The 27,958-nt window shown below is 45.6% G+C and overlaps 1 protein-coding gene across 1 annotated transcript in view; it reads left to right on the forward strand.

Moving 5' to 3' along the window:
• CFAP61 (cilia and flagella associated protein 61) overlaps positions 1-27,958 on the forward strand; it is a 218,618-nt gene that overhangs the window by 76,919 nt on the left and 113,741 nt on the right. Inside the window, exons 16-17 of the mRNA XM_045574878.1 lie at positions 4,749-4,955; positions 7,938-8,072. Coding sequence (XP_045430834.1) covers positions 4,749-4,955; positions 7,938-8,072 — 342 coding nt within the window. The remainder of the gene's footprint in view (positions 1-4,748; positions 4,956-7,937; positions 8,073-27,958) is intronic.

Below are 27,958 nucleotides of genomic sequence, written 5' to 3' on the forward strand. Positions count from 1 at the left end.
TTTGTTAAACTCCAGTTATACTCATTTGAACACGCATCTTTTCCTGCTAAGACCCTCCCCAAAACAGTCCTGGACATTTATGATTTATTTCTACATGTTTCATATTTTTCTGGATATTACAGCTAGACATGTTGTTTTCGATGTACTTTCAAAATGTTTATTTTGAGATGTGGGAAAGCTACTAATTTTTGTATTCTTATATCCAACCAGCTTTTTGGGGGCTCTTAGTAGCTCTGAGAGCTTTTCCGCTGATTCTTTTCTGACCCATCATAACGTCTACCATCATTCTGCTGGTCAGAGCAGTCCCAGGACAGGCTCAGATTCCAGGGATGGAGAAATGGACTCCAACTTATGATGTGACAACTTCTCTCTGTAGATAGCATGAGGGACAGGAAATACCATCATGGCCAACTTTGAAATGCAGAATCTGCCATGCCTTCTTTTAAAAATGTTTATATCTTATTTCCCCCCCGGTTTTATTGCATGTTTAGAATAGCATCACATAGTAGTGTTTATAATGGATACTTTTGTGATTTTTCTTATTTTAATGGGAATGATTCTGCATTTCCCCCCATTTAGTAAAATATTTGCTGTAGTTACTGGGAGATATTGTTTATCAAGTCAAGGCAGCTAGCTCTCTCCCATTTCTAGTTTACTAAAAGTTTTTATTATGAGTGAGTATTGAATTTTATCAAATGTGTTTTTGGCATTTATTGAGATGTTCATATGGCTTTCTTCCTTTAATGTAGTCAAACTCACCTTATCCTTAGATTCATTTCTCTTTTGATTCATTATCTCTTTTTTGAGGTAAATTCTTTTAGAGAGAGTGGTAGGCAGTGTCTCTGAGTACATACATAAACAAGATATTTTTATTTTGTCCTCACACTTGAATATTTGTTTGCTGTGTTTATAATAGAATTTTGTTGTTGTTAATCCTCACCCAAGGATATTTTTTTTCCATTGAATTTTAGAGAGTCTGGGAGAAAGGGAGGGGTGGGGAAAAGAGAGAGAAACATCAATGTGAGAGAGGCACATTGATTATTTGCCTCCCGTGCAAGCCTCAAGCAGGGCTGTGGATTGAACCTGAAAATACGGTATATACCTTGAGGAGGAATCTAACCTGTGACCCTTGGCTCAATTGGAGTGTGGGCCAACACTCTAACCATTGAGCAACACCAGCAGGATGTGTATATAATTTTTATAAGAATTATTTCCCATTAGGATGTTGCTGTTTTTACTCTCATTTTCTTTCAGAATCCAGGGTCACTGATAAAATATAATCTGATATAAATAAATGTATACTTGTTTGTTTTCTCTCTCTCTTTGGTATGTCTTCTATGTTTTTTGTTTTTATATCTGAATTTGTGAAATCTTACCAAGAAGTGTCTTATACCTCTTTTGAACTTGGGAACATCTTCCTTCTATGATTTCATTAACTGTTTCTTCCCTTTCATTTTCTCTATTCTCCTCTTCTTGGGTTCCTTTTTAGATGGATATTGGACTTTTTGAATTGATCCTTTACTATCTTTTAACTTTCTTCTTTATTTATTCATCTCTTGTACATTTTCCTAGATTTCTTTAATTTGGCTTCTGGATCCCTAATTCAGTCTTCAGTCATGTCCCTTCTATTATCCAGGCCCCCTATTGAGATTTTAATTTCAGGGTTCATATATTTAACTTCCAAGTCTTTTTCTTGTTTCTTTTTTGTAGCCTCTTTGTTTGTTATGTTACATTCAAAATCCTTTTTGGTATCTCTGAGGATACTAAGTAGCTTTTTTTTTTTTTTTTTTTTTTTTTTTTAATTCTCTTCTTTCTGTTCCCTAAATAACCTCTGTTTTCTCTGGAGTGTAAGTTGTATGTTTCCCTATTCTGGTCTTTTGCATTTGTCAGTTTTCCTCCAAAGTCTGTTCATGTCATGATTGACAGATCAGATTACCAGTATGGCTGTCTGGCATGGGTATGCCTGACAGTTGTCTCCAGTGCCTCTCTCCAGTCACTGGAGGCCTGCCCGCGCCCCACCCCCACTCCCCCTCCACCCCCGTCTCATTGGGAGGGGCATCAGTCATCTGACTTCCTCTTGTGGTGCTTGGCGGTGGTACTGGCAGCAGCAGGCAAGGACCCAGGTAGGCAGGGTTCACCTTGTGGTAGAGAACTTTGGTATGTTTCCTTCTAAGGTGAAACTGCCTTACTCTTGTGTCCCTTCATCACTTCTCCTCATTATTTTAGAAATAATTTTTTTGTTTAAGTTTAAGGGATTTGGGAGGGGGACAAAATTAGATGCACAAGACCCATCTGCTGTTTTGAGCTAATAACCTCTATTGGTTCTTTGTTTTTACTGATTTCTGAGTCCGACACTTATCACTCATTTTATTTTATAATGAGGGATGCCTCGTAGGTAATTAAGTAAAATATGTTAAGTGTAAAGGCAGGTATGGGGTCCATGCAGACAGAAAGGTCACACATTGCCAGAATTTCCCTTGGATACCACCACTGGCCTGGTTACCCCAACCTCGTTTCGTGTGTGTGTGTGTGTGTGTGTGTGTGTGTGTGTGCGCGCACGCGCTAGAAAGACAAGGAACCTTGAGGAGCTTAGACACAACCCTCACAGTTTTCAAGGATTTTCTAGTGTCAGCCTTGCAATAAAAGCATAAATAAAGTTCCTTGCATTTTCAATTCTACTTTAAAAAGAATTTTTTTAATTGATTTCAGAGAGGACGAGATAGGGAGAGACAAACAGAAACATCATTGATGAAAGAGAATCATTGTTTGGCTATCGCCTGCACACCCCACACTGGGGAACAAGCCTGTAACCGGGCATGTGCCCTGACCGAGAATCCAACCGTGACCTCCTAGTTCATAGGTCGATGCTCCACCACTTAGCCATGCCAGCCTGGCCAATTCCTCTTGTTGAAAGTGTGCTTTTAAGACATTTTTACTGTGAAAAGACAAACTATAAGTAGGTGCTTCTCAGTCTGCATGTGGTTTGATTTTTCCTGCATATCAAGTGTGGGCACTGCTGTTATGAGCGAGTCACATGCTCTGATCTTTGCCAGGCCCAAAAGAAGTAGGAACCGTGTGTGCAGTATTTCCTGGCACAAGTAAACACTCACCAGTCCTTTAAATTACCTCCCACAGTGTAAAAAGGGACACAGGCCCTGGCCAGGGGCTCAGTTGGTTGGAGTGTCGTCCTGTACACTGAACGTTAGCAGGTTCAATTCCTGGCCAAAGCACATACCCAGGTTGCAGGTTTGATCCCTGGTCAGGGCGCGTGCAGGAGGCAATCGGTCAATGTTTCTCTCTTACATCGACGTTTCTCTTTTTTCTCTCCCTCTAGCTCTAAAAATCAATTTAAAAATTACAAAAAATTAAATAGTCATGTGCCACACAACAACATCCATGGCAGACCGCATATAGGACGGTGGTTCCATAAGGGTATAATGGAGCTGACAAATTCCTATCACTGTCATAGCTGTCCTAATGGCATAGCCCAATGCAGCACTCATTCATTCACTCATATCTTTGTGGTGATGCTGGTGTAAACAAATCCACCAGTCAGATACCAGTAAAGGCATAGCACATGCAATTACGAACTGTACATAACACTTGGTGATGGTAATAAACAACTATGTTACTGGTTTACATATTTACTGTACTTTTAATTGTTACTTTAAAATCTATTCTTTCTACTTATAAAAAAAAAAAAAAAAGCCTGGCCTTAGCCGGTTTTGCTCAGTGGGTAGAGCGTTGGCCTGCAGAATGTTGTTTCCCTCCAAGGGCGTGAACCTCAGTTTCAGGCAGGATATTCTGGTCCAGATGCATGCGAGAGGCAGTCATTCTCTCTCTCTCTACCTCTCCCCCTCCCTTCCACTCTCTCTAAAAATCAGTGGAAAATATCCTCTGGGGAGGATTAACAAAAATAAAACAAAGTCTGCTGTAAAACAGTATGCCACCTTAAACATCTCGGGTTTACTGAGTTTCTTGATGGCACCATTTTCTCTTGTGCTTGATTTAACCTTGTGCTGTTTTGTACAGTGACATGCTGTATGGGTTCGTGGCCTAGGAGCAACAGGCTATCTCGTATGGCCTATGTAGGAAGAGGTGGTATCATCTATGTTTTGTGCACCTGCACTTTATGATGTTAGCATGACAAGACCGCCCAAAGATGCCTTTCTCTGAGTGTATCCCAGTTGTTAAGCAGCACATGACTGTCCCAGAGAGATAAAAAGTTTAAGAAATGCCTATGGCTGAGGTCCAACCTCACAGTTTCATTGTAGGCCCACCCAGCCACATGTGCCAATCAAGGTGTGTGACTTGTGGGGTGACTCATTTCCACATTAATATGTGATGGGATCAGCAATAAGTCCAGAGGATGCTGGTGGGGGGTTGTCCTGCTCCTGACATCTGCACCTGCGTGGTCGGTTGTGCTGACCAGCTCATGCCCTCTTTGCCCATCGCGGTGAAGAGCTCCATCCCGATACCTGGTCTCTAGCACGTACACAGGCTCTCTGTGAGGAACAAATCCAAAGCCATGCAGCCCCAGAGACAAGCCATCAGAACAATAGCTTTTGTGAGAAAGAATTTTTAATTCTTAACAATTAACAAGGAGGATGAAGTATCGATAGTAAATCACAGGAGAAAAACATACTTCTTACTACGGTACCTAAACTGCTCTTTAAAATGTATGCATCACAAAACGCATGCCCTTTGCTTAACACATTCTTACATGTCCTTTCCCCGCCCCCTTTCAGGACATCGAGTACATCCGGTCCCACTACAACATCGAAGACTTCATCTACTTCAGTCACCACCAGCGCGAAGAGCACGCACACCTGTTTCACTTCGCCATCAACCCCATCTTCCGGCACTACACCAAGTTCTTCCTGAAGGAGATCTTCCGCTTGGGACACAAGTCCTGTCTCTACTACCCCATCTACCCGGCTTCCCGAGACGGCAAGGTGAGAGACTCTGGCACTCACGTTTCCCTCGGGTCGGCGCGCACAGTGCCCTCTGCGCTGGGAGCCGTCTTTCCTTCCTCGCCCGGTGGGCTTGGACTGCAGCGTGGCTCTGAGTCGCAGTGGCCAGGCTGAGTTTGGCTCTTGTATGGCAGCGAAGGTTCAGGGTTTGAATTTCTGAAACAATCACAACCAATATAATTAGCAGAACAATTTCTTGGCTTTTCCATCTTGACAAAACTGACACGAAAGTCAAACCACTTCTCATGATGCGTTAGGGAAAAGCCAAAATGATCCTATCGCGTTCTTCAGGCAAAGAGCATTTGAGCGATGAACCCATGAGAAGAGGCAGCTCAATCCCGTGAGACTGATGTGTGGTCACAGCATTCAAAGAAGCACTGTGATCACCACATGAAAGGAATCGGTAAAAAGTGGAGATGCATGATGCTGGCTTAACCTGTCCTTAGTAAGTGCCCATAGAATGCTGCACACTACTAGTTACACTTCCATAGCTGGAGCTTTTCTAACGAACACACACCCGCTGTGTAGGCAGTATGTCCGTCTGCGTGCCCAGAGAACAAACTCTTCGTCTTGCGCCCATTTATCCTGCTTTAGTCTTCTTCATAGCACTTTTTCACTAGCGAACATGAGATGTTTGTCTTGTTTGTTCAAAGTACCTTGTTGAGTCTCACATACAGGGTGGGGCAACAGTCGGCTTACAGTTATTTGTTTGGAAGATCATAGAATAAAAAATAATACAAGAATAAACTCTGTTTTTCACGTACTCACAACTATAAACCTACTTCTGTCCCACCCTGTATATGCGCGTGTGCACACACATATACAGACACGAACATACTCACTGCAGTGTCCTGGTTGCTCCTCAGAGAAGGGTCTCCAAGCTGGATTTCCCAGGTGGTGTTTCCTGCCTGCTGCTCCTCCATCAGCAGCAGCCCTGGTCCTAGGAGAAGTGATGAGATGTCACCACCAGACTAGGTAGAAACGGTCCCAGGTCCCATTCATGACCAAAAACGTTCTCACCCTCTGCCTAGAAGCTTTGATGTTGTCATATTTCTACAAGTGAGCTAAATATTTTTAAAATGATCTTATTCATTAAACACAAAAACACTCGAAAGTGTATTCGTACAGTCACATAACAAAAGCCTTTTAGAGAAGTACAAAGGGAATGGGAAAGAAAGAAAGAAAGAAAAACGTGGAAAAGAGTTCTATTGGGATACAGAACATGTTTTAGGATGATTTATTTTTATTTTTATTTTTATTTTTTTGTCACAGTGCAGCACTGCATCTGTGGGAGTGCCCTAGATTTGAACTTAATGAGATGGGCAGGTAACAGTTTTGCTGGAAAATCCTGATCCTGCACAATTTCTTTTTAGTTTGCTGTTGGTGACCTTCAGGTTGTGATATTAAACTCTTAGTTTTTATTCATCATGTTGCATGCTGGTGCCGAGCTGGTAGAAAGTTCTTTTGCATCCACAATGCAAACAGTATGGTAGGCATTCTATTGAGTGCTCATATATTTACATAGATTCGGAATATGCTCTGCATTGTTTCATACGGAACGCAGAAACATTTGGGAACAGACTTCCTCAGCCTGCACTTCCGGGCGACTCACACATGTACATCTAAACAAGCGTAAGAAGCAGCACCAGATAATTCAGGTCAGGATCTTCAGATTCTGCTGTAAATAAGTCCCCAGGCGACAGCAGTGAGAATGAGCTCCGGGCTCACGTTATGAAGATGGCTTCCTCCACGCCGCCCTCCCCGGACATGGACTGAGAGCCCTTCCGGGCGGAGAAGCGGAGCTCTGGCTGGGAGCTCCTGGGTCTGGGTTCAGCGGGTAAACCCTTCCTTGGAGAAGGGTTTTAGAAGTCCCTTCTAGAAGCTCTTAGAAATGCCTGGGGGCATTTTAGAATAGCAAGTAAGTCCCAGGTAAACCAGCTTATTTATTAAACTACACCTACAGTTTAGTTTTATTTTCCAGCTGAAGTACAATAAATATATCTTTTAAAATGCTGTTTTCAAAAGGACTTGTAAGCATGCACGTTAGCATAACCAATGGACACAGACACTGGGGCAGTGAGGGCTTGCCCGGGGTGGGAATGGCTGGGGGCAGGGGGCGTCAGTCAGGGAAAAAGGACACGTATGTAAAACTTTAGACAATAATAAAAAAAAAATGTTGGTTTCACAGTTTAAACTCTTGAGGTTTAAATGCTTGAAACGCCGAATTAATTTCACCAAAATCCCTAAGAAGTCATAAATGTGAAAGGAAGAAAGATCACCATGTTCAGATTTCTCTGCCAAGTTTTAAAAATGGAGTAAAATTTATATTTAAAGCTTTCTCCTGAAACATGATTTATCATCGTTCATTTCAGCAAGCATACATTTGAGTCACAATTTAGTATTAATTTAAATCAAAATAACACGATCTAATTCCCTCTCCTCCCACTCCCCAGTTTCATCATTTTATTTCAAAACCCCGATTTTATCACCAGAGGCCCGGGGAAGCAGAGGGTTTTCACATCTGCGCTCGGTCGCCCTCTGATGACATTTTTCTCTCTGAGCCTCCTCACGGCAGCCCGTGCCACACGCGCAAAGGTTAACGGGACGCAGATATCACAGCTTAATGGGGTCAAATGAAGCTGATTCATGTTCGCTGCGCAGAAGCATATCCTCCTGGGGAAAATACTTGTACTGAAAATCCCATAAACCAAACCACTTGTTTATCTGTCATTCCCACAGAGAGAGTAATGTAATTACTCCCGTAATTATCTTCATTAGCGTCAGGCATTACCCGCAATTCATTCCTCCGCGCGGAGGAGCGCGTGTTTGTTTATCTGCCGGGCGTTCCCCCCTCCGGTTTGGCCGCGCGCGGGGCCCTGTGTTTGTGAAGCCGCGCGCGGGCATCTGTGCTGCGAGGCCCTGACATTTCCTCCCCCCCCCTAAGCGGAGATTGCTGTCTTGCAGTTCCAGAGCTCCTACGCCCACTCCCTGACGTCCGCCCTTCATTACTTGGTTCCCGTGCGGCCACGACGACAGATTGTCTATCCTCTGGAAAAGCTGGGCATCAACGCTCCATCAAAGGAGGTCTCCAAGGAACCGGTGGGTAGCCGGCGGCGGCAGCAGGCAGGAGGCGCCGTGCCAGCTCGGGCGGGCGTGGCAGATGGGGTGGCAGCACCGTCTTCTCGGGAGCAGGCTGCTCCTTAATTACAGGCAGCCTGGCGCGCGTGCCCTCCCGGGGGTGCCCTGCGGAGGCCCCCCTGCAGGCCTTCCCTCAGCTGGTCACTTTGCAGTGAGCCTAAGGCAGGAGCCTGCCCCTCCCTTCACCCCAAGGTCCCTCACATGCTCTGCTGTGCCTCAGGACAGGTGGCCTGTAGCCACCCCCCCCCCCCCCCCCCCGCCCCGCTCAGGTCTGCTTTCTTTCCCCTTTCCTCCAAAGCAGAGTCCCCCTTTCCATCATGTGTTGCTTTCAAGGCCAAAGTGGCCGTTCGCAGATTGGACAAGGCTCACGGAGATAACGGAGCGGGCGCACCTACTAGAAGATGCTTGGGTCTGAGTCCTAAACTGGGTCTGTGAGCGTCTCTGCTGGCAGCCAGGATGATTGACGGGAACGGATTAGCTGCTCTGGGGTGGCTCTGAGGCTTGACCTTGGAATAAAGGCACAGAAATAAAACCCAATTCGCTTTAAACGGAAGTGGGTATGTACAGTATATGTACACTCGGCCATGCGCGTGGTGTTGTCAAGCTGACTTACATGTAGGTTTGTAATGTTTGAAAAATACACTTCCACTTAACTAAGTTTAAAAAAAACACCCTCAGTAGGCTGACAGTTGTCCACATGAGAGAGAGAGAAGGAAAGTGGAGAGTTTAAACTCTCCAAACGTTAAGCCGGGAAGTTGCTCATCCGGGCTGGGTGTGCTAAAACAAACAGCTGGAGACCACCCGGCCCTGCAGGAGCGCGCCCCCGCACCGCCCCCACTTACTGTGGATGCCTGTCGGGGTCCCCCACCAGGACCCATCCCAGGGGCAGCTGCCCGCTGGGACCCAGGCTGCTTTCAGTCCGACATCTAGATGTACATTTGTAAAAGGTAAATGTATGTATATTTTCTGACAAGTTCTAAGTTTATATTGGAGTAGAGACTAAACACAAATAGCAATTTTCCGCGCCCCCCCACCCGCCAACCCTGTGCTGCAGGAAATGTAAAGTGCACAGGAGTAGGGGCTGCATATAGAGCGGGGACTTCTGTCTGCTCCAAGGGGTGTTGTCTTTACTGCACAACCCACCATATACTGACAGCTTTGTAAAAAGGGAGTTCCTTGGAAAATGAGATTCAGAAACAGACAAAAATTCAAGCTTACTTATTTTATTGCTAGATCTAACAGGCATAGAATTGCTCTGTCCAGTTGCTATGAAAGCTCCTGGATGCTTCTCAGCCTCTGCACTTACATCTTCACAGACCAGTGATAGCTGGCGATGGGCACCTGTCTCAGATCACATGTCGAATGGCACTGAAACTGCCAGGTACTCAGCAACACGCTTAACAGTGTTCAACTCTTGGACGATTTGGGATCTTCTACACCCCCACCCACTTCCCCATCTCCCCTGATCATTTTGACGCAATCCCCAGACACATCATTCCATCCAGGATGCAAAGCGTGTCCCAAGTAGCAGGGCCACGGCCTGGAAGCTCACGCTCTGGCCTCGCTGGAGATAGGGTGCCACACCCACCCGGAGGACCTTCGGGAGCACCTTAGGGTGGCCTGTGTGGGTGTGGAGGTGCTGGGAAGCAAGTCTTTTGGAACGAGAGCTAACACCACATAGTCGGTGCCCAGAGCTTTGGGGTCAAGGGAGGATAGCTTCATCTGTACCTGTCACTGAAACAGAGCGCCTATCAGTCACGAAGGGGCTGCAGGTAAGAGTACCTGCAAGCGGCTGCTGTGTCAGATCAGGTGAGGATGAGAGAAGCTGCCCTCTGCAGCCACTGCTGAGACAGACACCTTCAGGCATGGATAGAACATGTGACTGGGCCAGAGCCGCCCGCTGATGACAAGAGGGGCAGGGCTGGGCCGGAGGGCGGGGTACGGAGCTGTTGCCTGGATAGCAAGAGCACTGTTCTTCTGAGCACCAGGCGCTTCTTCTTCCCCCCTTCCCCCCCTTCCCCCCCACCTCCCAACCTCCAGAGCCTGACAGTCTGACAACGTTGAGGTGAGCTGGAGCTTCGGGTGGGAGATGGCCAGAGAACACATTGTGTTTCATTCAAAACAATCCTATCATTACTTCCCCGGTGGAATGAATGAAATCGTTGCTCATGTTTAACAACCTTTTCTGTGGTCAAGTAAGTGTTCTGTTTCGTGCCCCCCCGCGCCCCAGAGTCACGGCTTATTTCAGGGCAGAGCAGAGGACAGGTTGTTGGAATCCCCGGTCCAGAAAGTCCACCACTTACCCATGGGTCGAGCTGATGCTCGGTACCTATTAGGTTGCATTGCGTTGTTATTTGTATTGGTGAAGTCTGGCTTTTTTAAGAAGCACTGTTACTGCTCCTTGTATTCATTCTTCAGAAGGTTCTTAGTAACAATTTAGATTTAGTAAAAATTTCAGAAATCTTGAAAGCTTGATCAGAGGATCATCAAGAGCATAATCCACATGTGATAGGGCGTAGATGTTCAAAAGTTAAAATACTACATTATATTAATTAAAAGTTTTCTTTGTAATATTTTAGGTAGATTTAATGTTTTAGGCCCGTGGTCGGCAAACTGCAGCTCGCTAGCCACATGCAGCTCTTTGGCCCCTTGAGTGTGGCACTACTACAAAATTACCACGGCCTGGGTGAATCTATTTTTGAAGAAGTGGCATTAGAAGTTGTTTAAAAAATTTGGCTCTCAAAAGAAATTTCAATCGTTGTTCTGTTGCTATTTGGCTCTGTTGACTAATGAGTTTGCCGACCGGTGTTTTAGGCTGATTATCGGAGAAGAAATGAGCCAAGTGGAAATTTTTAGAAGGACTTTCTATACAGTCCTGAGTGCACTGATCTTTTTTTTTTTTCTTTCTCTCTTTTTCTTTAGCAGAGCAAATAGTATTGCAGCCTTGAACTAAGAGAGCTTAAGTAGTTTCATTAGTAGATGCATTCTGGGCTTTTGACCTTTATGTTTTGTATCCCCTCTCCCAGTGCATGGAGATTCAGATGGCCCCTTAGCTCCCCCTCCACGTCTGCATATTTCTCTCGCTGGGCACTCATTGTTCATACTTTTTATCTGATTTAAACCACCTCCGAGTGACCTCTCATCCGCTCCCTTTCACCTGGGAAGCCAGTCTTCCAGGAAACAGATCCCTCCAGGCATGAGTAATGGGATAGAAAGTGTTTCATCTCTGTGGGTTGCCAATTTGAATCTGGCACAAGCCAGCAGTGATTGAAATTCATTACCGCATGGCAGGAAAGACACTCCCGCCCACCCCCAGGCCCTGGCCGGTTCTGCCCGGTTTGGACGCTAGGTGTTCCTGCCACAATATCTCCCCCATTGTTTCTATTAATTGACAGCCTGCCCCATATCAGGTCGTAAGAAAGGACCTGGAAAACATGTAAATGATTTCCATCACCCATCACAGAGGGAGGCCCCAAAGATTCAGCATAACATCTCCATGGCCCATCAGGATAGATGCCTGGACAAGAGAGGCGGCTCTTTTTCTGACCAAGACCAGAACCTCATGGGATGGGCCTGGAAGAGTCATTTCTTAGCTAGAATGGGCTTTCCTGGCCTTTGCATCTACATTCTGAGAACTATTCCAATGGCGGCTTTTTGTTAAGTCAATCAGCACGGCCCACTTATAGGAGAACTGTGATCTCGGGAGATACTAGAAATCTGGCTGAAGGAATGGAAAGGCCATGCTAATTAAAGGCCGAAACAAGCGGACCCACACGTACTTTGGGGTGGGTCTGTGTGCAGGCCAACTCTCCCCTTTCCTGCCCTGCTACAGGGTTGACTGTGACTGGCCCTGCCTTCAAGGAGCTTATACTCTAGCGTCTGTATTAACATGGGACTGTTCAGTCTTCAACCCTGAGGCAGGAGAGGGCTGCCCCGGCCCATAGCAGAGAGAGCCAGACCTGGGAGGCTTGGCACACGGGGTTGGACCCTCTTTCCAGAGTGAATGAGGTAGGTCTCCAGCACCGGTCCCTTCCCAGCCCTGGGATTTAAAGCGACTCTGACTTGTGATATTAAACACCAGAGAATCTGCTTTGAACTTAAACGGTTCCTATTCTTGCTTCAGGATCCATATCAACAGATGCTTCCAGGCATCCATTTTTTTCATCACGTTAGTTCTTCATTTTGGTTTTCGGTGTTCATAGGATTATAGTGTGCACATCTCTCTCCCCCTCTTTTTCAGAAAATTTTTTAAAATATATTTTTTTAATTTTTTTTATTGCTTTTTTATAGAGAGTAAGGGAGAAGGATAGAGAGCTAGAAATGTCGATGAGAGAGAAACATCGACCAGCTGCCTCTTGCACATGCCCTACTGGGTATGTGCCCGTAACCAATGTACATGCCCCTGACCAGAATTGAACCTGGGACCCCTCAGTCTGCAGACTGACGCTCCACCACTGAGCCAAACCGGTTTTGGCTCTCCCCCTCTTTTTCAAAAAGTTTTGAGGCAGAATCAAATCCCTCATCTTTCAGACAGAATCATTTTAGGGATCATACTTGCAGAGCACTCAGTGACTGCTGTCATTTCCATTATGGTTGCTTATTAGAGACTAGAGGCCCGATGCACGAAATTTGAGCAAGGGGCTTGGCCCTCAAAGCCATGGTGGCTTGCCTCGGCCTTCCCAGCTGCAGCAGCTTGCCTTCGCTGCTTTGTCTGGAAGGTCATTCAGAAGGACATCTGTAAGGTCGTTCGGCTGTCCGGTCTAATTAGCATATTACATTTTTGTTATTATAGATGGTCTGTTTAAATCTCCTCTGATGATTCTTTAAGGCCTCTGTTTTTCCTTTATCCTTTCTCCAAAGAAAAATGACGGCTTATTTACAGCTCCCCCCCCCCCCCCCCCATACACACCCTCTCTCACAGCTAAGTGCTGGCCCGCTTTTTTCTGGTATGTGATCTCTCAGGAAGATGTCACTCACTGGCATTCAGTTACCCTTTGAATTGCCCCTTTTCATCTTGGCTGTGCCTACCCAGTCCAGCTATAATTACCATCTGATAGACTGAACTGGATACTGTTTCACTTGTACATCTGCTGCGCTGGGAAATTGCATTATTCTCCCAGCACCTGCTAGGTTTTCCCAGCTTAATTGTTTCCCCAACCCCTTCCTTAAACTTGGAAACTTTCACTTAGACTTATCTTTGTTGTACCTGAAGTTGGGGCGCATGTTTGTGTGGACACGTGTGTGTGTGTGTGTGTGTGTATGTGTGTGTGTGTGTATGTGTGTGCGTGTTTGTAAATTAGCCTTGTAGTATCTCCTTAGTAGAAGTTTCTAAAAAGATAAACCCTATTTTTCAGCATTGTATATGCACTTGATCGTTATTTATGTGGCTGTGGTGCTATTTTCTTAAAATGAAGTTAACCCACTTTAATCCCCACCATGAGTCAAGTTTTCATTTTCAAGTCGTGACTAAGCCATTTCCTACACATTTATGCTACCTGTGGGAAATGCATTTTCTCCAAGTTATGTTAAATCCTTAGAATAATTTATATAAATTTCTTCATGAGCTCTTGTTTTTTTTTCTCTCCAAATAAACAGTACAAGGTGTATAGTCATTTCTTTCCAGTTCTCTGAACATTGTCTAGTTCAGTACTATATGTGGTGTATAGGTATGTTTACATCAGAATGAGTTATAAATCTGTGGATTCTCATTATTATTATAATCTCTCCCTGTTATAAAGATTATAGAGTAAGAAACAACAACTACTACTAATATATTTAGCTCTTGCTAAAGGCATTCCCATAAATGAATTATGTCATTTTAACCCTTATATCAGCATTTTAAATAGTTACTGCAACTGTCATCCTCAATGTTCATAAAGAGGGAGAACAAATGACATGTGATAGGCTAATTCAGTGACTATGCCTCAAACCCAGGAAGTTGGGTACCTTCCACCACTGTATATGCACTGTCTTACCTACAGAGTTAAAGTGCTGATATCCTGAACTAGAGGCCCGGTGCACAAAATTGATGCATGCGTACGGTCCCTAGGCCTAGCCTGTGATCAGGGCCATCTTCCCTGGCTGCCTGCAGCTAGCCCTACCTCCCCACCCCCCCAGTTCCCCATTTGCCATTGGGTGATCAGAGCCTGCTGGCTGGGGAAAAGGACTGAGAAGTGGTCAGTGTGCCTCATGCTGACTGGTCGAGTGGTCATTCTGGCTGTTCCATCATTAGCGTCAATTTGCATGTTACCCTTTTATTATATAGGATTATTGTAGGAAGACCAAGCCACAGAAAAGGAAGATGACCTTTTGGAATCTCCCAGATCTTTGGCACCAGCTAATTAGTCAAAAGGTGACTCACTGATAACTGGCTTTCCCTCACAGCAGTTTGGACTTTGCTTTTGGCTGAGCCATTCACTCTTGGGTTTGATCCAGTGCCAGAGGAGCAGACACAGGGTCCAGGCTGGTGTGCTGGGGTCAGTTGGATACCAGCTGGTCCAGGCCGTCTGCCTTCTTTCTTTGTTGAATCAGCTTGTTCTGGCAAACCTTTCAAAAGGATAGTGGTGGCTGCTGGGAAAGAGGAGAAAATTATGATCCCGTATGTAGATGACACTATGAATTTCTCAAGGTTCCATCCCTTGTTGTGCATGGCTTTGTGGTATTGTTATAAAATGCTCAAGTAATTGCCCTGGATGGGAGACTGAAGGTTTCGTTGGGAGGTGGGGTGGGTAGGATGTACACGAGTGGCATGATTGACAGGCCTTGGCATTGTTTAGAATTGGGCTGTGATAGAGTAGCAAAATGAAGTCTTTAGGGTGTGCCAAGACAAGAAATTGTGAAAGTAAAGTTATTTCTCTCCCAGCTGGCATGGCTCAGTGGTTAAGCATCGACCTATGAACTGGGAAGTCATAGTTCAATCCCCAGTCAGGGCACATGGCGGGTTGCAGCCTTGATCCCCAGTGGGGTAGCCATTCAGGGAGTTGCTCTCATCATTGATGTTTCTATCTTTCTCTCTCTCTCTTCCTCTCTGAAATCAATAAAAAGATATATATATTTTTTTAAAGTACAGTTATTTCTTTATCTCTCTGTATTATCAAAAGTCAATCCTACATCTTATTCTCATTTTCTAAAATACATATTATAGGACCATATCTCTCCTCCCTCCCCTTCCTCTTCCTCCTCCTCTTCCTCCTCCTCCTCCTTCTTCTTCTTCTTCTTCTTCTTCTTCTTCTTCTTCTCTCTCTCTCTCTCTCTCTCTCTCTCTCTCTCTCTCACACACACAGCTTTATTGACATATATGTCATATATCATATAATTCACCCATTTATATTTTATTTTATTTTATTAGTATATTCAGAGTTGGGCAACCATCACCACTATCTAATTTGAGAACATTTTTGTCACCCAAAAAGAAAGCCCTTGGCAGCCACACCTTACAGCCCCAGATCCAGCCCTAAGCATTGACTGATTTACTTTCTGCTTCTATAAATTTGCCTGTTCTGGACATTTTGTATAAATGGAATTATACAATGTGTGGTATTATGTTTTACTTAGCATATTTTTAAGGTTCATCTGTTCTGTAGTATTTTTACTGCTGAATAATATTCTGTTGTGTGGATAACTGCATTTTATTGATTGGTGGACATTTGACTAGTCTCTACTAATTGGTTGCTATAAATATTGTTGCTGTGAACATTCATGCACAGGTGTTTATGTGGTTAAGTATTACATAAATTTTTATCCACAAAAAAAAACCTGTGCATGAATGTCCACAACAACATTTTCATTCATTTCTCTTGGGGATGTAGGTAGGAGTAGGATTGCTGAATTATATGGTGACTCGATGTTGAGCTCTGTGAGGAAGTACAAACTCCTTTCCAAAGTGCCTGTACCATTCTGTATTCTGTCATGCTTAGGTCAGCCAGGCATTCCTGCAGTGAAGTGTGTCAGTGGTGCTGCTAATTCCTTTCCATTTCAGGAGTGTCACATCCCCATCACTCAGAGCGCTTTGCACACCTACATGATGCCACACTACTAATGAAAGCTTCGGTTCTTCCCGTTTTCTAAAATAAAACCTCCCCTGCTCTTATCTTTCCTGCATCACACTTTCTGAGGACTTGCATGGACTTTTAGGAAGGATCAGCCCAAAGAAAACACCCACCCAAACCCGGGGGGTGAAGTGGAGGGCTTTCTGGGTTTGCAGGCCTCCAGTGAATCTTTTGTTTCGGTCCATTCCGAGTCCTGGCATTGCTCTTCAAAAGAGCTGCCCCAGCTTCCAGCAGAAAAGAAATCCTGAGGCATTCCAGGATGCTGATTGGGTTCTCGCACAGCCCAGCAGGAGGGAAAATGCCTCTGTTCCCCGCAGGGCCGGGGTAATGATGCCGCAGAGGCCCAGAAGTGCCCCGCGCATCAGCTGCCTGCTCGCTGGGGAGGCCTCGGCCCAGCCAGCGCCCGGCAGACCGGAGCTCCCGGGCAGGAGCTGGCCTTCGCAGCTAAGTGGCTTCTTCAAATCCGCCTTCAGGGAGGAAGGGCCTGGCAGCCCCCACAGGAGGCTTTGCTGTGTATGTTTTAAAGTAGCGGGAGACATAGAGTGACAAAGGGGACAGGCAGAGCTGCAGATGCTGACCAGGGATGTTCCATCTTTCCCCCTTAATTACAAAAACGTCATTACAAAAGCGGTACCTATTTATGGTAGAAATTTTAGGGGAGAAAACAATAGAGAAAAAAAATCTATAAAATCTGTAATCCTTTAACTATAGTTTACCTGTTTACCATTTTGGTGTTTTTTCATCTAGATGATGTCTTTGTGGGGGGAAAACATATTTGCAGTTAAATGCGGGGTCCTATGTACATAGTGTTTTGAAACTTGATTTTCGCCTGATACAGCGGTCCCTCAGTATCTGTGGGGGATTCTTCCAGGCCCCCTGTGCTTACTAAAATCCACGGTGCTCAAGTCCCTTAGGCAACCCCGCGATGGTTATAACAGTAACATGCAACAGACTGCAGACCAAGGAGGCCCCTGGTGGGGCTGGCCCACTCCCTCAGGCCCGTGGAGGAATGATAAGAAACAGCTCTGGCCATTACGAGGTGGTTTTACATCAATAAGTGCACGTTATTATAAAGTAGTAGAAGTCTTTAGGTCTTTTTATGGAAGCTTTTAGATGTTATATGTGTTAATAAACTCTAGCTTTAAGAAGTACAAATGCCCTAGCCTGGGAGTTGGCAAACTGCTGCTCTCGAACCACCTGCGGCTCTTTGGCCCCTTGAGTGTGGCTCTTCCACAAAATACCACAGCCTGGGCAAATCTAGTTTGAAGAAGTGGCATTAGAAGAAGATTAAGTTTTAAAAAATTGGCTCTCAAAAGAAATGTCAATCATTGTACTGTTGATATTTGGCTCTGTTCTCTATTGTTTTTCCCCCTAAAATTTCTACCATAAATATGTAATGCATTTGCCGACCACTGGTCTAGCCAGTTCAGCTCAGTGGATAGAGCATCGGTCCATGTACTGAAGGTCACCGGGTTTGATGCCAGTCAAGGGCACGCACCTTCTTTGCAGGCTCAGTCCCCAGCCATGGTCAGGGCATGTGTGCGAGGCAACTAATAGATGTGTCTCTCTCACATCAATGTTTCTCTCTCCCCCTCCCTTTCACTCTCTCTAAAAATCAATGGGAAAATATCCTCAGAAGATTAAGACAAAAAAAGTAGAATATGCTTCCTTCGTAGATGTGAAAGACTAAGGAAAAAAAAAAAAAAAACACCCCCAAGGACTTAGAGGTTTTACGTTCAAATTGATCTCAGGTGGATTAAAAGTCTTCCACAATTTAGTAATTTTTCATAAAGCCGTATGTGCTTAGTTGTTATCAGTATTTGCATGCTTACCAAATCTAAAGGGAAATGGCATCTGTGTTTCTGAGGCCAAGGGTTCAACTGGGGCCTTGGAAACTGGAGTGTCACTGTCTACAGGAGCTGCTCCCCTGCCAGCTGGCCTGGGGCAGGGATCCCCTCCCCACCCCCACCCCCACCCCCACCCCCACCCCCACCCCGGGCACCCTGTGTTGCCCCCATTAGAGAAGCAGCATGAAGCCCTCAGTCCTCAGTCCTCATGTTGCTGTTCTCTGGGGCCGAACCGCTTTGAGGAAGTATAAAAACCTTTACTCTGTATGTTGGCTCAAGACCATTAAGCTTAATCAAGATTACTGATGTCACGATCTCCATAGTAACCAACTTAATAAGCAAGAAGAAAACAAAAAGGATGGCTTAAAAACAGGGGAAAAAAAAAAAAAGAATAAATAAGGGATGGAAATAGCATGGGACCATAAAAGTTTTTTATTGCTTCTTGTTTGAGCTAGCAAACATGACTCAGCCGCAGCGCGGGCAGGTCTGCACGGTTGGGGTGGCTGAGACCCGGGGTAATAAACCTAAATGGCACGCTGAACCCCTGCTCCCGCCTCTTGCGCTCTCCAGTCGTGTCCCGGGTTCTGTTTGTTTTAAAACCATTCATTGCATGGAAAGGATCACCACGGTGGTGGTTGCGGCCGAGGTTTTATGGCAGTTTATGTATTTAACCAAAAGGAGCCATGCTGGTCTCAGGGAGCACTCTCCGGTCTCCATAGTGAAGCCCGCGGCCGGCCGGCTGGCCAGAATCACCCATCGTCCCCACCTTGCACCATCCTCGGCGTGACGCTCCCATGAAGCCAGAGGGCATCGCTGATTTAGAAAAGTGAGCTGGGGATGATGTGTCAACAAGCTGTAACTTGTGAGCAGGTCACACAGACGGTCTGACCGTGTCCTGTGGAAGCACATACAGTTGACGACTGTTTTCATTTGTTTACTACGCAGCCTCGTTCCTCACACTCTGTGAGGGTCACTCTGTGTTGGTAGGACAGTGGCCAGTGGTCCCCCACCAGTGACTTCTAACAGCTCACCACTCCCTGCATGTCACCAACAGAGAGAGACAGACACCTCAGCAGTACACACCTGGGTGATCTGATTTGCCTCAAAGGCAGGAGCAGATGCCAGAGGCTGAAGGAGTTTGGGCTGACTCCATGTCTGTGGCCCCACCAAGCCTTTGACCCTGCATCTCTGCTGCCTTTTCAGGTGGAAGGCACCTGCTTCCCCTCCTCAGTGGGATATTCCGGCCATCCCCTCTCCCTCTGTGTTCTGCTCTGTGAGAGAGGATACTGCCTTAAGACCAGAGAACCCTTGATCCCACTCAGGGCAGTCACACTGACATCCAGGTTCCCTTGAGCATAAACAGAGATGGAGTAGTGTTCTGGCTTCTCTTCCCACTCCTGCCACACCCCACCTCCCCTGCATCCTATGCCCCCATTGGAGGGCACATGGGGGATGCAATACACCAAACTCAAGTTTCAAAACAATTCTCAGGCCCTGAGTAATCGGATGCTTTTTTTATGTTGTAATTTGACTATGGATTTATTTCAACTGTATAGAAATTTGTATGTTTATGATGAAAACAGGAAGGAAATGTATACAAACAAATACGGTTCTGCTATAGTGCTAGTATTAGAGGGAATTTTTTTTTCCTGAATATTGTTGCCTTTGCAAAATAAAATATAACAATGCATTATTGCTAATTCAATTAGTCTCATTACAGTTCATTTCAGATAAAAATGCTAAAACTATGAACAAGCCAAAGTCAGGAGAAATATTAATAACTAGGGGCCCAGTGCACGAATTCGTGAACCTTGAGAGGAACTGTGGGCTGTGAGGCTGCAGTGCGCACAAGGATGGGTCTCCGCCCATCTTCTGTGCCCCTGCCCAGCCCGTCATGCCACAGCCCCCCTGTCCGCTGGCAGCCCTGCCCCACGGCCGGCCCTGGTCCCATGGGTGATGGCACTGTCACTGGTGGCATCTGCTGATGGTGCAGAGCGATTGGGGTCAGCGCCAGCAGCAGGTGCGAGTGGGGCCGACACCGACAGTGGGTGTGAGCACCTGAAAGGTGGGACTGTGGTGTGTGGGAGCAAAGAATTTTCAGTAACCAGTAGAGGCTCGCAGATGAAAGCAACCAGACCCTGCCTTGGTCTGGTGCTCCCGCTCACCTGCTCTGCCATCCCACCGCACCTGCCACCCGCCATGTTCTGTGCTCTGTCACCTGCTGCCCATGCCTGCCATGTTCCATATGTGACCCCTGGTGGTCACGCATGTCATAGTGAATGGTTGTTCAGTTGTTTCCCCGTTCGGTCTATTTGCATATTACCCTTTTATTATATAGGATAGTTAACATTTGTAAAGTGTTATACATAAAAGGCACTATTATATATTCTTTACTAGAGGCCCGGTGCATGAAATTCATGCACTGGGAGGGAAGGGGGGTCCCTCAACTGGACCTGTGCCCTCTCACAGTCCGGGATCCCTTGCTCCTTACCACCTGCCTGCTCACTGCTCCTTACTGCTCAGATCACTGCTCCTTAATGATGCCACGGAGGCAGGAGATGCTCCTGCTACTGCCACTGTGCTTGTCAGCCATGATTCTAGCTTCTTGCTGAGAGACACTCCCCTTGTGGGAGTGCACTGACCACCAGGGGGCAGCTCCTGCATTGGTCAGTGCGCATTATAGCAACCAATCATTCTGGTCCTTCTGCTGTAACAGTAGCTTAGGCTTTTATTATATAGACTAGAGGCCCAGTGCACAAATTCATGCACCATGGGAGTCCCTTGGCCTGGCCTGCAGGATCGGGCTGAAACCGGCTCTCTGAATCCTTCAAAGGGTCCTGTATTGCAAGAGGGCACAGGCCAGGCTGAGGGACCTACTGGTGTATGATTGGAGCTGGGGAGGGATGTGGGAGGTTGGCCAGCTGGGGAGGGACTGCAGGAGGGCTCCAGGGTATTTTAGGCCCATCCCAATCAGCCAGAGCCCAGCAGCAAGCTAATCTACTAGTCAGAGCATCTGCCCCCTGGTGGTCAGTGCACATCATAGGGAGTGGTTGAGCAGCCTTAGCATATCATTAGCATATTATACTTTGATTGGTTGAACAGATGACTAGACAACCAGACACTTAGCATATTAGGCTTTTATTATATAGGATAAGAATTAGCTAATTAATTTCCCCAAACTACCTATGGTCATTGATAAACCAATAGGCTTCAAACCCTAGTCTTCTCAAATGCTTCTGATGAATCTCTCTCTCTCTCTCTCTCTCTCTCTCTCTCTCTCTCTCTCTCTCTCACACACACACACACACACACACACACACACACACACACACACTGAGTATGCACAGTCACCATCCAAAAATAGCCTTGGAGAAGTGCTCAACATCTGCATTTCACATACATCCACACAATCAATTCCCAAATGCAATGCATGGCAAGAGCCTGATTCTGGAATTTTCTGCCCCTCCCCATGCCTCCTCAATTAGCCAAGTGGGTTTGTCCCTCCCTGGGCCTGCTTCTTGTCCTGACCTCATCATCTGTCCATGCATTCTGTTCTTTGTCCAGAACTCGAGTACCAACCATGGTTTGGACCTGCCTGTCATGGATCACCCCCTGCCCCTGTGTGAACAGGCTCCTGGGCCTCAGATCCTGCCTCCACCATGGCCCAGGGCCAGTTCCTGGTGCGGAAGCTAAGAGATGGAGTCTGAATTTATGCCATTTGTTCTATGAATTTTTATTGTATGTGTATCATGTGTGGGCCCCATTCTTGGCACTGGACTGCAATGGTTAACAAAAATGGACAAATTGCTGCTGCCCTGGCACCTGTGTTCTAATGGGACTGTCTGACAATGGACAGACAGACAAGGATGCTCCATGCCAAGTAGCGGCAAGGGTAAGGGTCATGAAAGCGGAAGCCTACTCTGATGGGGCACAGGGCTGGTGAGAGGGTAGGAGGAAGGAGCAGATTTCCTCTTCCTTCAGACCTGTCCAAAACCCAGCCTGCCTCTGCCGCTGACCCTACCCCTGTCCCGGCCCCTGTCCCTGTCCCTGCCCCTGGCCCTGCCCCTGTCCCTGCCCCTGCCCCTGCCCCTGCCCCTGCCCCTGCCCCTACTCCTGCCCCTGGGTGAGAGCCCTCCTCAACCAGGCACACACTCAGCATTGACGCTGTGGCTTTTATTTCATAGTTTTTGTTTTGTTTTGTTTTGTTTTTTAAAGAATTTCAGGCAAGAACCCCATCGGATGCAATTAAAACATTTTAAAGTGTGTTTTTAAATCACCACCCCCCCCCCCCTTTTCTTTCAACCTTGCATACTTACTCAAAGCAGAACTAGGGCTCTGTGTGATTGTACCTTCCCCTCAAGTGGATATTTCTGTTTTTAATAAAGAAAGAAAACCGGGTGAACTCAGACAAGAGCTTAGGATTTCAGGTGCCCAATGTTTGGAAAAAGAAACGTTAACTATTTTACCCGGAGGGCAACTGGCCCCCCAGGGACTCCCAGGGAAGGCAGTGTATCTCTTTAAGGAACAATGACAGGGTCACTGCTGTGTTGAAGGCTCTACTTCACAGATGTGCAGAGTATAGAAATCTATGTATTATTGAATAATTCCTTATTCTGCGTTCAAGAATAAGCAATTTGGAAGACTGTTTACATTCTTACCATCTGGGTGCATTCTGTCACCCATCTGTTTCGTGTAATTATGTAATTATCAATATAAGGAAAGAATAGGTGATATAATTAACAAGAAAAAACTGATCCATACTGAAGAGTAAAAATGACATGCATCTGCTGGATTGCTTTTGTTTTCCTTCCTTCATTGTTCGCTGTTTCTCCATTTCACAGTTGCATTCAGACTGTCAGCTTGCCTCACACCCTCAGGAGAGCTGTTGCGCCTCGGTGCGCGCCTTCTGCCTGTCTCTTCATCTCTCTCACCACGCGTGGTAGACAGAGGCAGAGTGACTGATCACGTACAGCAACTGAAAGAAACGAGCGAGGCCTCCTTGGGGTTCTTCCTTGATTCTCTAACCCTGACAGTCATTTCCAGAACATGAACTAGAACAGCTAGAACCCTGGGAAATATTTAGATTGATTACTGGCAGATGGAAGGACAGGGCAAGTGTGTGACCCTTTCACAGGAGGATATCGGCTAAAGGCACTGCCTCAGAATTCCCATACTTGGTGCTTTTGTCTTAATGTGCAGGCCGAATCCCAGTGGGTGGGGCTAACGCCCACATACTCCCTGGTGGGGGTCATGGCAGCACTTCCCTGGTGGGATGGAGACTTGTGGGCACACAGATGGAACTCGTGATCTCCTCACACATGTTGCTCTCCCACCTGGCCGCAGAGGGAGGCACTGGGTGTTCGTGGGGGGTGGGAGTGGGGGTAACATGGTGATCTCTCCTCTCCTGTGAGCCCACCCCAGCCCTCCAAACAACAGGTGCTCCCCACAGAGGCTGCCCCCATCACCTGAGGAGCCTGGCACAGGAAGAGGGGGCAATCCCTCGGACCCACTTAGATGACAATCACTGGAAGGGAAGCCATTCTCAACACTTGAAATCTCAACACTTCCCCCCACTGCTTCAGCCAGGCTCTGGAGCAGGCTCCCCATGGGCTGTGCAGGCCTTCTTCCCTCTTCCCCACAGGCCAGGCCTTTCAGAGTGCTCTCTGCACTTCCTATTGAAGATGTGTGCCCTGGCTCTCACTGGTGAATGAAACCTCACTCACAAACTGAGCTAGAAACCTTAAAATAGTCTTTTTTTTTTGTTTTTTTACATCTGCCTAAAACATTTTTTTAAAACAGTGCCGCTCACTAAGTATTGAACTTCCCCCGTTTCCTCTCGCTGCGTGACCACTTTGTGTGTTGAGATTATGTTGTTTTAAGAATCCACCCTCCTTATAGCATTCTGTGGCAGAGCCTTTGAGCACGGCCCGTCCAGACTTGACCTCCAGGAGGAAAATAAATCCCAGTTCACACCTAGTTTTCTCTTTCCTCCTTTGTGTCAAACAGTATTCTTTGGTAGATCCTCCATGAAGCTAGTAACCATCCCCAAACTGTCCGTATTTAGAATTATTTCCATGGGTGTTTTGTCTGTTTTTGTGTGTGGCTCTTTGTTTTGTTTTTAAATTATTATTATTAAAGCAATGGATACCTACACGCCGCACTTATAAGAGAAAATTACTGGGCACCCTGTAGGGAACATAATGGGGACAAATGTGGCTTTATTGCTCAAGGGATTTGATTGGTTTTGACCTTATATTTGTTTCCTTAATTCAAAGTTAAAAATGACTTAATTGCAACCATAATGGCTAATCCATTAAGGATTTATACCATTTGATTCCTAAAGGACCTTTCTCTTATCATTTCTAGTTTTGAAAGGTTTTAATAATGTTTTTTTTCAAGAAACATTTCAGTTTATATTTTTGAGTATTTTTTAACAAAGGAGCATAGAGTGGTTGTTCCTCAAGAGAAAATAATTATAACAGAGCTCTTTACACACGCTCGCGCGCGCGCACACACACACACACGTATATATATTGATATATATATTATATTCAACTAAAAAATAAAAAATAGATCTTTGTATTCTATACTCACCCATATTAAAAATCATTAACGCTTAGACTAAATGGTTTTCATTTAACCCTCAAAAGTGGCATTAATTTTTCAAGTGGTAACTGTTGCTTAAGATGCTACTGTGCCTGTGTGATAAATGTTTAATGATCTGGTAGTACATGCATGGCTTAAAATCCATTATTTATTGCACCTTCACTTGCCTGGCAAAGGTGACGATTTTATAGGCCCAGCAGTCATGCAAACACACTTATACCACACCGGTGACTGATAATGAATTTCCTTACTGTAAATGTCAGTGGGTTTCATGTGTTGCTGCCATTACATCTTGTTTGGAAGCTGAACGCTCCACAGTTATGGGAGGCGCCAGATGGTGTCATTAACACAAACGCCGGGGCTGTTTGCCACTGATGTGCGTGTGAGAAATTAGAAGTACAGGCCTGTCCCTGCACTGAAGCGTGATGTCATTGGAGCACAGGTGTGAAGACAGCTCAATATGCTTGCCTAGTCCCTTCCATCCCACCAAAAAGGATTGAAAAAAAAAACAAAAAAACCCACATACTTTTGTGTTGAATATACCCAGAGTGAGCAAAGGGGAACCTTTTCCCAAGGACCCCTGCTTGGTTCTGTAAGGGGGCGTCTTAGACATCCTGAAGGTCACCCCATAGGTGATTCCCCCGGGAGTAGCAAGCCGGCTCCCCTGTTGGACCTCTCACATGGCATGTGTGGCCTTCTGTGCTGAGTGGGATTGTTATGGCTCTGTGGGTCTGTGCTGTTCATAACTCCAGATAGCTTACATGAAAACTTAACATTTTGGGAAAATTCCCATTGAGAGCATTGAATTAGTGTTTCCAAAAAGTGCTGTCAATGAGGTCAGGAACTAGTTCAAAAAACGAGAAGAAAAAAAGTAGAACCCGGCCAGTATGGCTCAGTGGTTGAGCGTTGATCCATGGAACCAGGAGGTCACATTCCATTCCCAGTCAAGGGCACATGCCTGGTTGCAGGCTCTAAACCAGTAGGGGGCGTGCAGGAGGCAGCCAATCAATGGTTCTCTCTCATCACTGATATTTCCATCTCTTTTTTTCTCCCTCTCCCTTCCTCTCTCTCTAAAATAAATAAAAAAAACACATATTTTTAAAAAGAAACAAAAAAGCTGAGCGTTTCTAGGGCCTGTGGAAATGTAACTTATTTCCATAAAAATAAAAAAAAAAGGTAGAAAATTTCTGTACCAATTTCTTTCAGACAATGGACCCTTCTTTCCACAGTGGGACCAAGGTCTTCACTGTCCCTGCTCTGATGTGAAATGTCTGAATGACTGAACGTAGCCTCCCTTGCTTTATTAAAATGTATCTCCGCTTTCACTCCGCACCGGCCACTCCCATCGATTGTGGTTTTGCTAAGGTTTCTGCTCTGCTCTCTCCCAAGCGCTCTCTTCATTTTCATTTAAAAAGAAGCTGGATTTGTTTCATTCTGCCCTACAAGTCCTTCCCTACACCAGGAGGCTGTCCCATTGATTCCCACCAGATTCCTTTGAACTTTGTTTTTAGTCTTAGCACTCTCTATGGGAATTTTCAGAAAGGCGCATTATTCTTTCAAAACAGCCATTGTGCATTCCCCTTACAAAAGCTGAGGAAACTTTTTTTGGTGTTCAGAATTCAAAGTCATGCCAAAGAGAATACAAACCATTGTTTGCATTGAGATGAAAGCGGTAAGCGGAGTTTCTTCAGAATAATTCAGAGGTACAATTGGTTGTCATCAGAAACAATGAGCTTAAACTGAAAAACTCAGAGGTACAATTGGATGTCAACAGAAACAATGAGCCTACACTGAAAAACTCAAAGTGTGCGTGAAGGCACACCTTAGAAATTGAAAATGGAGTCATGCATTTCAGCTTGCTCACAGACGTGCGAGAGAGAGAGAGAGAGAGAGAGAGAGAGAGAGAGAGAGAGAGAGAGAGTGTGTGTGTGTGTGTGTGTGTGTGTGTGTGTGTGTTGAAAATTCCCAGGAGCGAAAACAAAGAAATGGTGGGGAGACAGCAGGATTGATAAGTTGTACCTGTAGAACAACATTCACTAGGGACCGAAGTTCCCAGGAAAATGAGTTATTTTCTTCGACGCAGGCATTTTCCCAGCCAATGAACCAGAGGCCTGAAGCAGCAGTGCAAATGGCCCACAGCTGAGCTGAGCAGACACCTCCTTCCCTGGGGGAATAGAAAGTTCTCGTCTCCCTCTGTGCCCAGGGGTGGCGAGGTGGCAGCACGGACACAGGCTTTCTCTCTCAGCCTTCTGTCTTGACTCTTGCTCCTCCCAGTGAGTCCCCCTCTATGTCTGCTTCCCATGTTGCCCCTGCAGGAACCACCTGGAAATGCATTTCTAGAGACATGTCTGTACTTCAGTGGCATGTGTCACACCCTTCCAGACCCTTGCACTGGCGTTTTCCTCTCATCCGAAAAGTTGTTCTCTCCCTTGTCCACCTGGAAATATCTTACTGATCCTTCTGATCCTTCTATATCCAGCTCACTTTCTCCAAGAAGCTTTTCCTGGCTTCCCTGATGCCCTAGTCCCGTGGTCAGCAAACTTCTGCTCGCGAGCCACATGCAGTTCTTTGGCCCCTTGAGTGTGGCTCTTCCACAAAATACCATGGCTTGGGTGAATCTATTTTGAAGAAGTGGCATTAGGAGAAGTTTAAGTTTAAAAAATTTGGCTCTCAAACGAAATTTCAATAATTGATATTTGGCTCTGTTTACTAATGAGTTTGCCAACCACTGCCCTAGATCAGCCAAAGCACAGCTGATTCTATGACTTCCTAGCTGAGTCCAGAGGATCTGCCAAGCTCAGCCCAGACTAACTGCTGATGCCAAAATCTTTAGGTACACAAATACTTGTTCTTTTAATCCACTAAATTTTGGGTTGATTTGTTATACAGCAGTAGCTTCCTGATACACTGCCTATGTAACATGTAAAACTGCACTTGATTTGTTTACATGTCTATCCCTCGACCTAAAGACAGACACCAGACCTCATTCTTATCTCAGCACCTAGGCCAGAGTCTGGTGTATGAGAGATGTTCAATATGTATCTGTCTAATTGAAATGACCGAATTAAGCTCTATGTTAAAGTTTTAATGGTAGAATTTCAGGCATCGGGATATAGAATGGGTTATCCTAATGCACCCAGAATCACTGCAGATATCCAAATACCCTCATTAATAACAAGTTGCTAGAATATTGAGTTTCATATAAACATTCTCCACCCCCTCCCCCCCCCAGAGTTGCTTCTGTAGCTGGTGAAATAACTCTAGGACATAGTAATTTTTGCCATATATTTGTAAGTTGCTTCTGTTGGAATAGTGCAGATTCCAGTCTACTTCCAGCATATTCAGT

This window comes from Pipistrellus kuhlii, unplaced genomic scaffold, assembly GCF_014108245.1.
Source record: "Pipistrellus kuhlii isolate mPipKuh1 unplaced genomic scaffold, mPipKuh1.p scaffold_m20_p_6, whole genome shotgun sequence".
Taxonomy (NCBI): Eukaryota; Metazoa; Chordata; class Mammalia; order Chiroptera; family Vespertilionidae; genus Pipistrellus; species Pipistrellus kuhlii.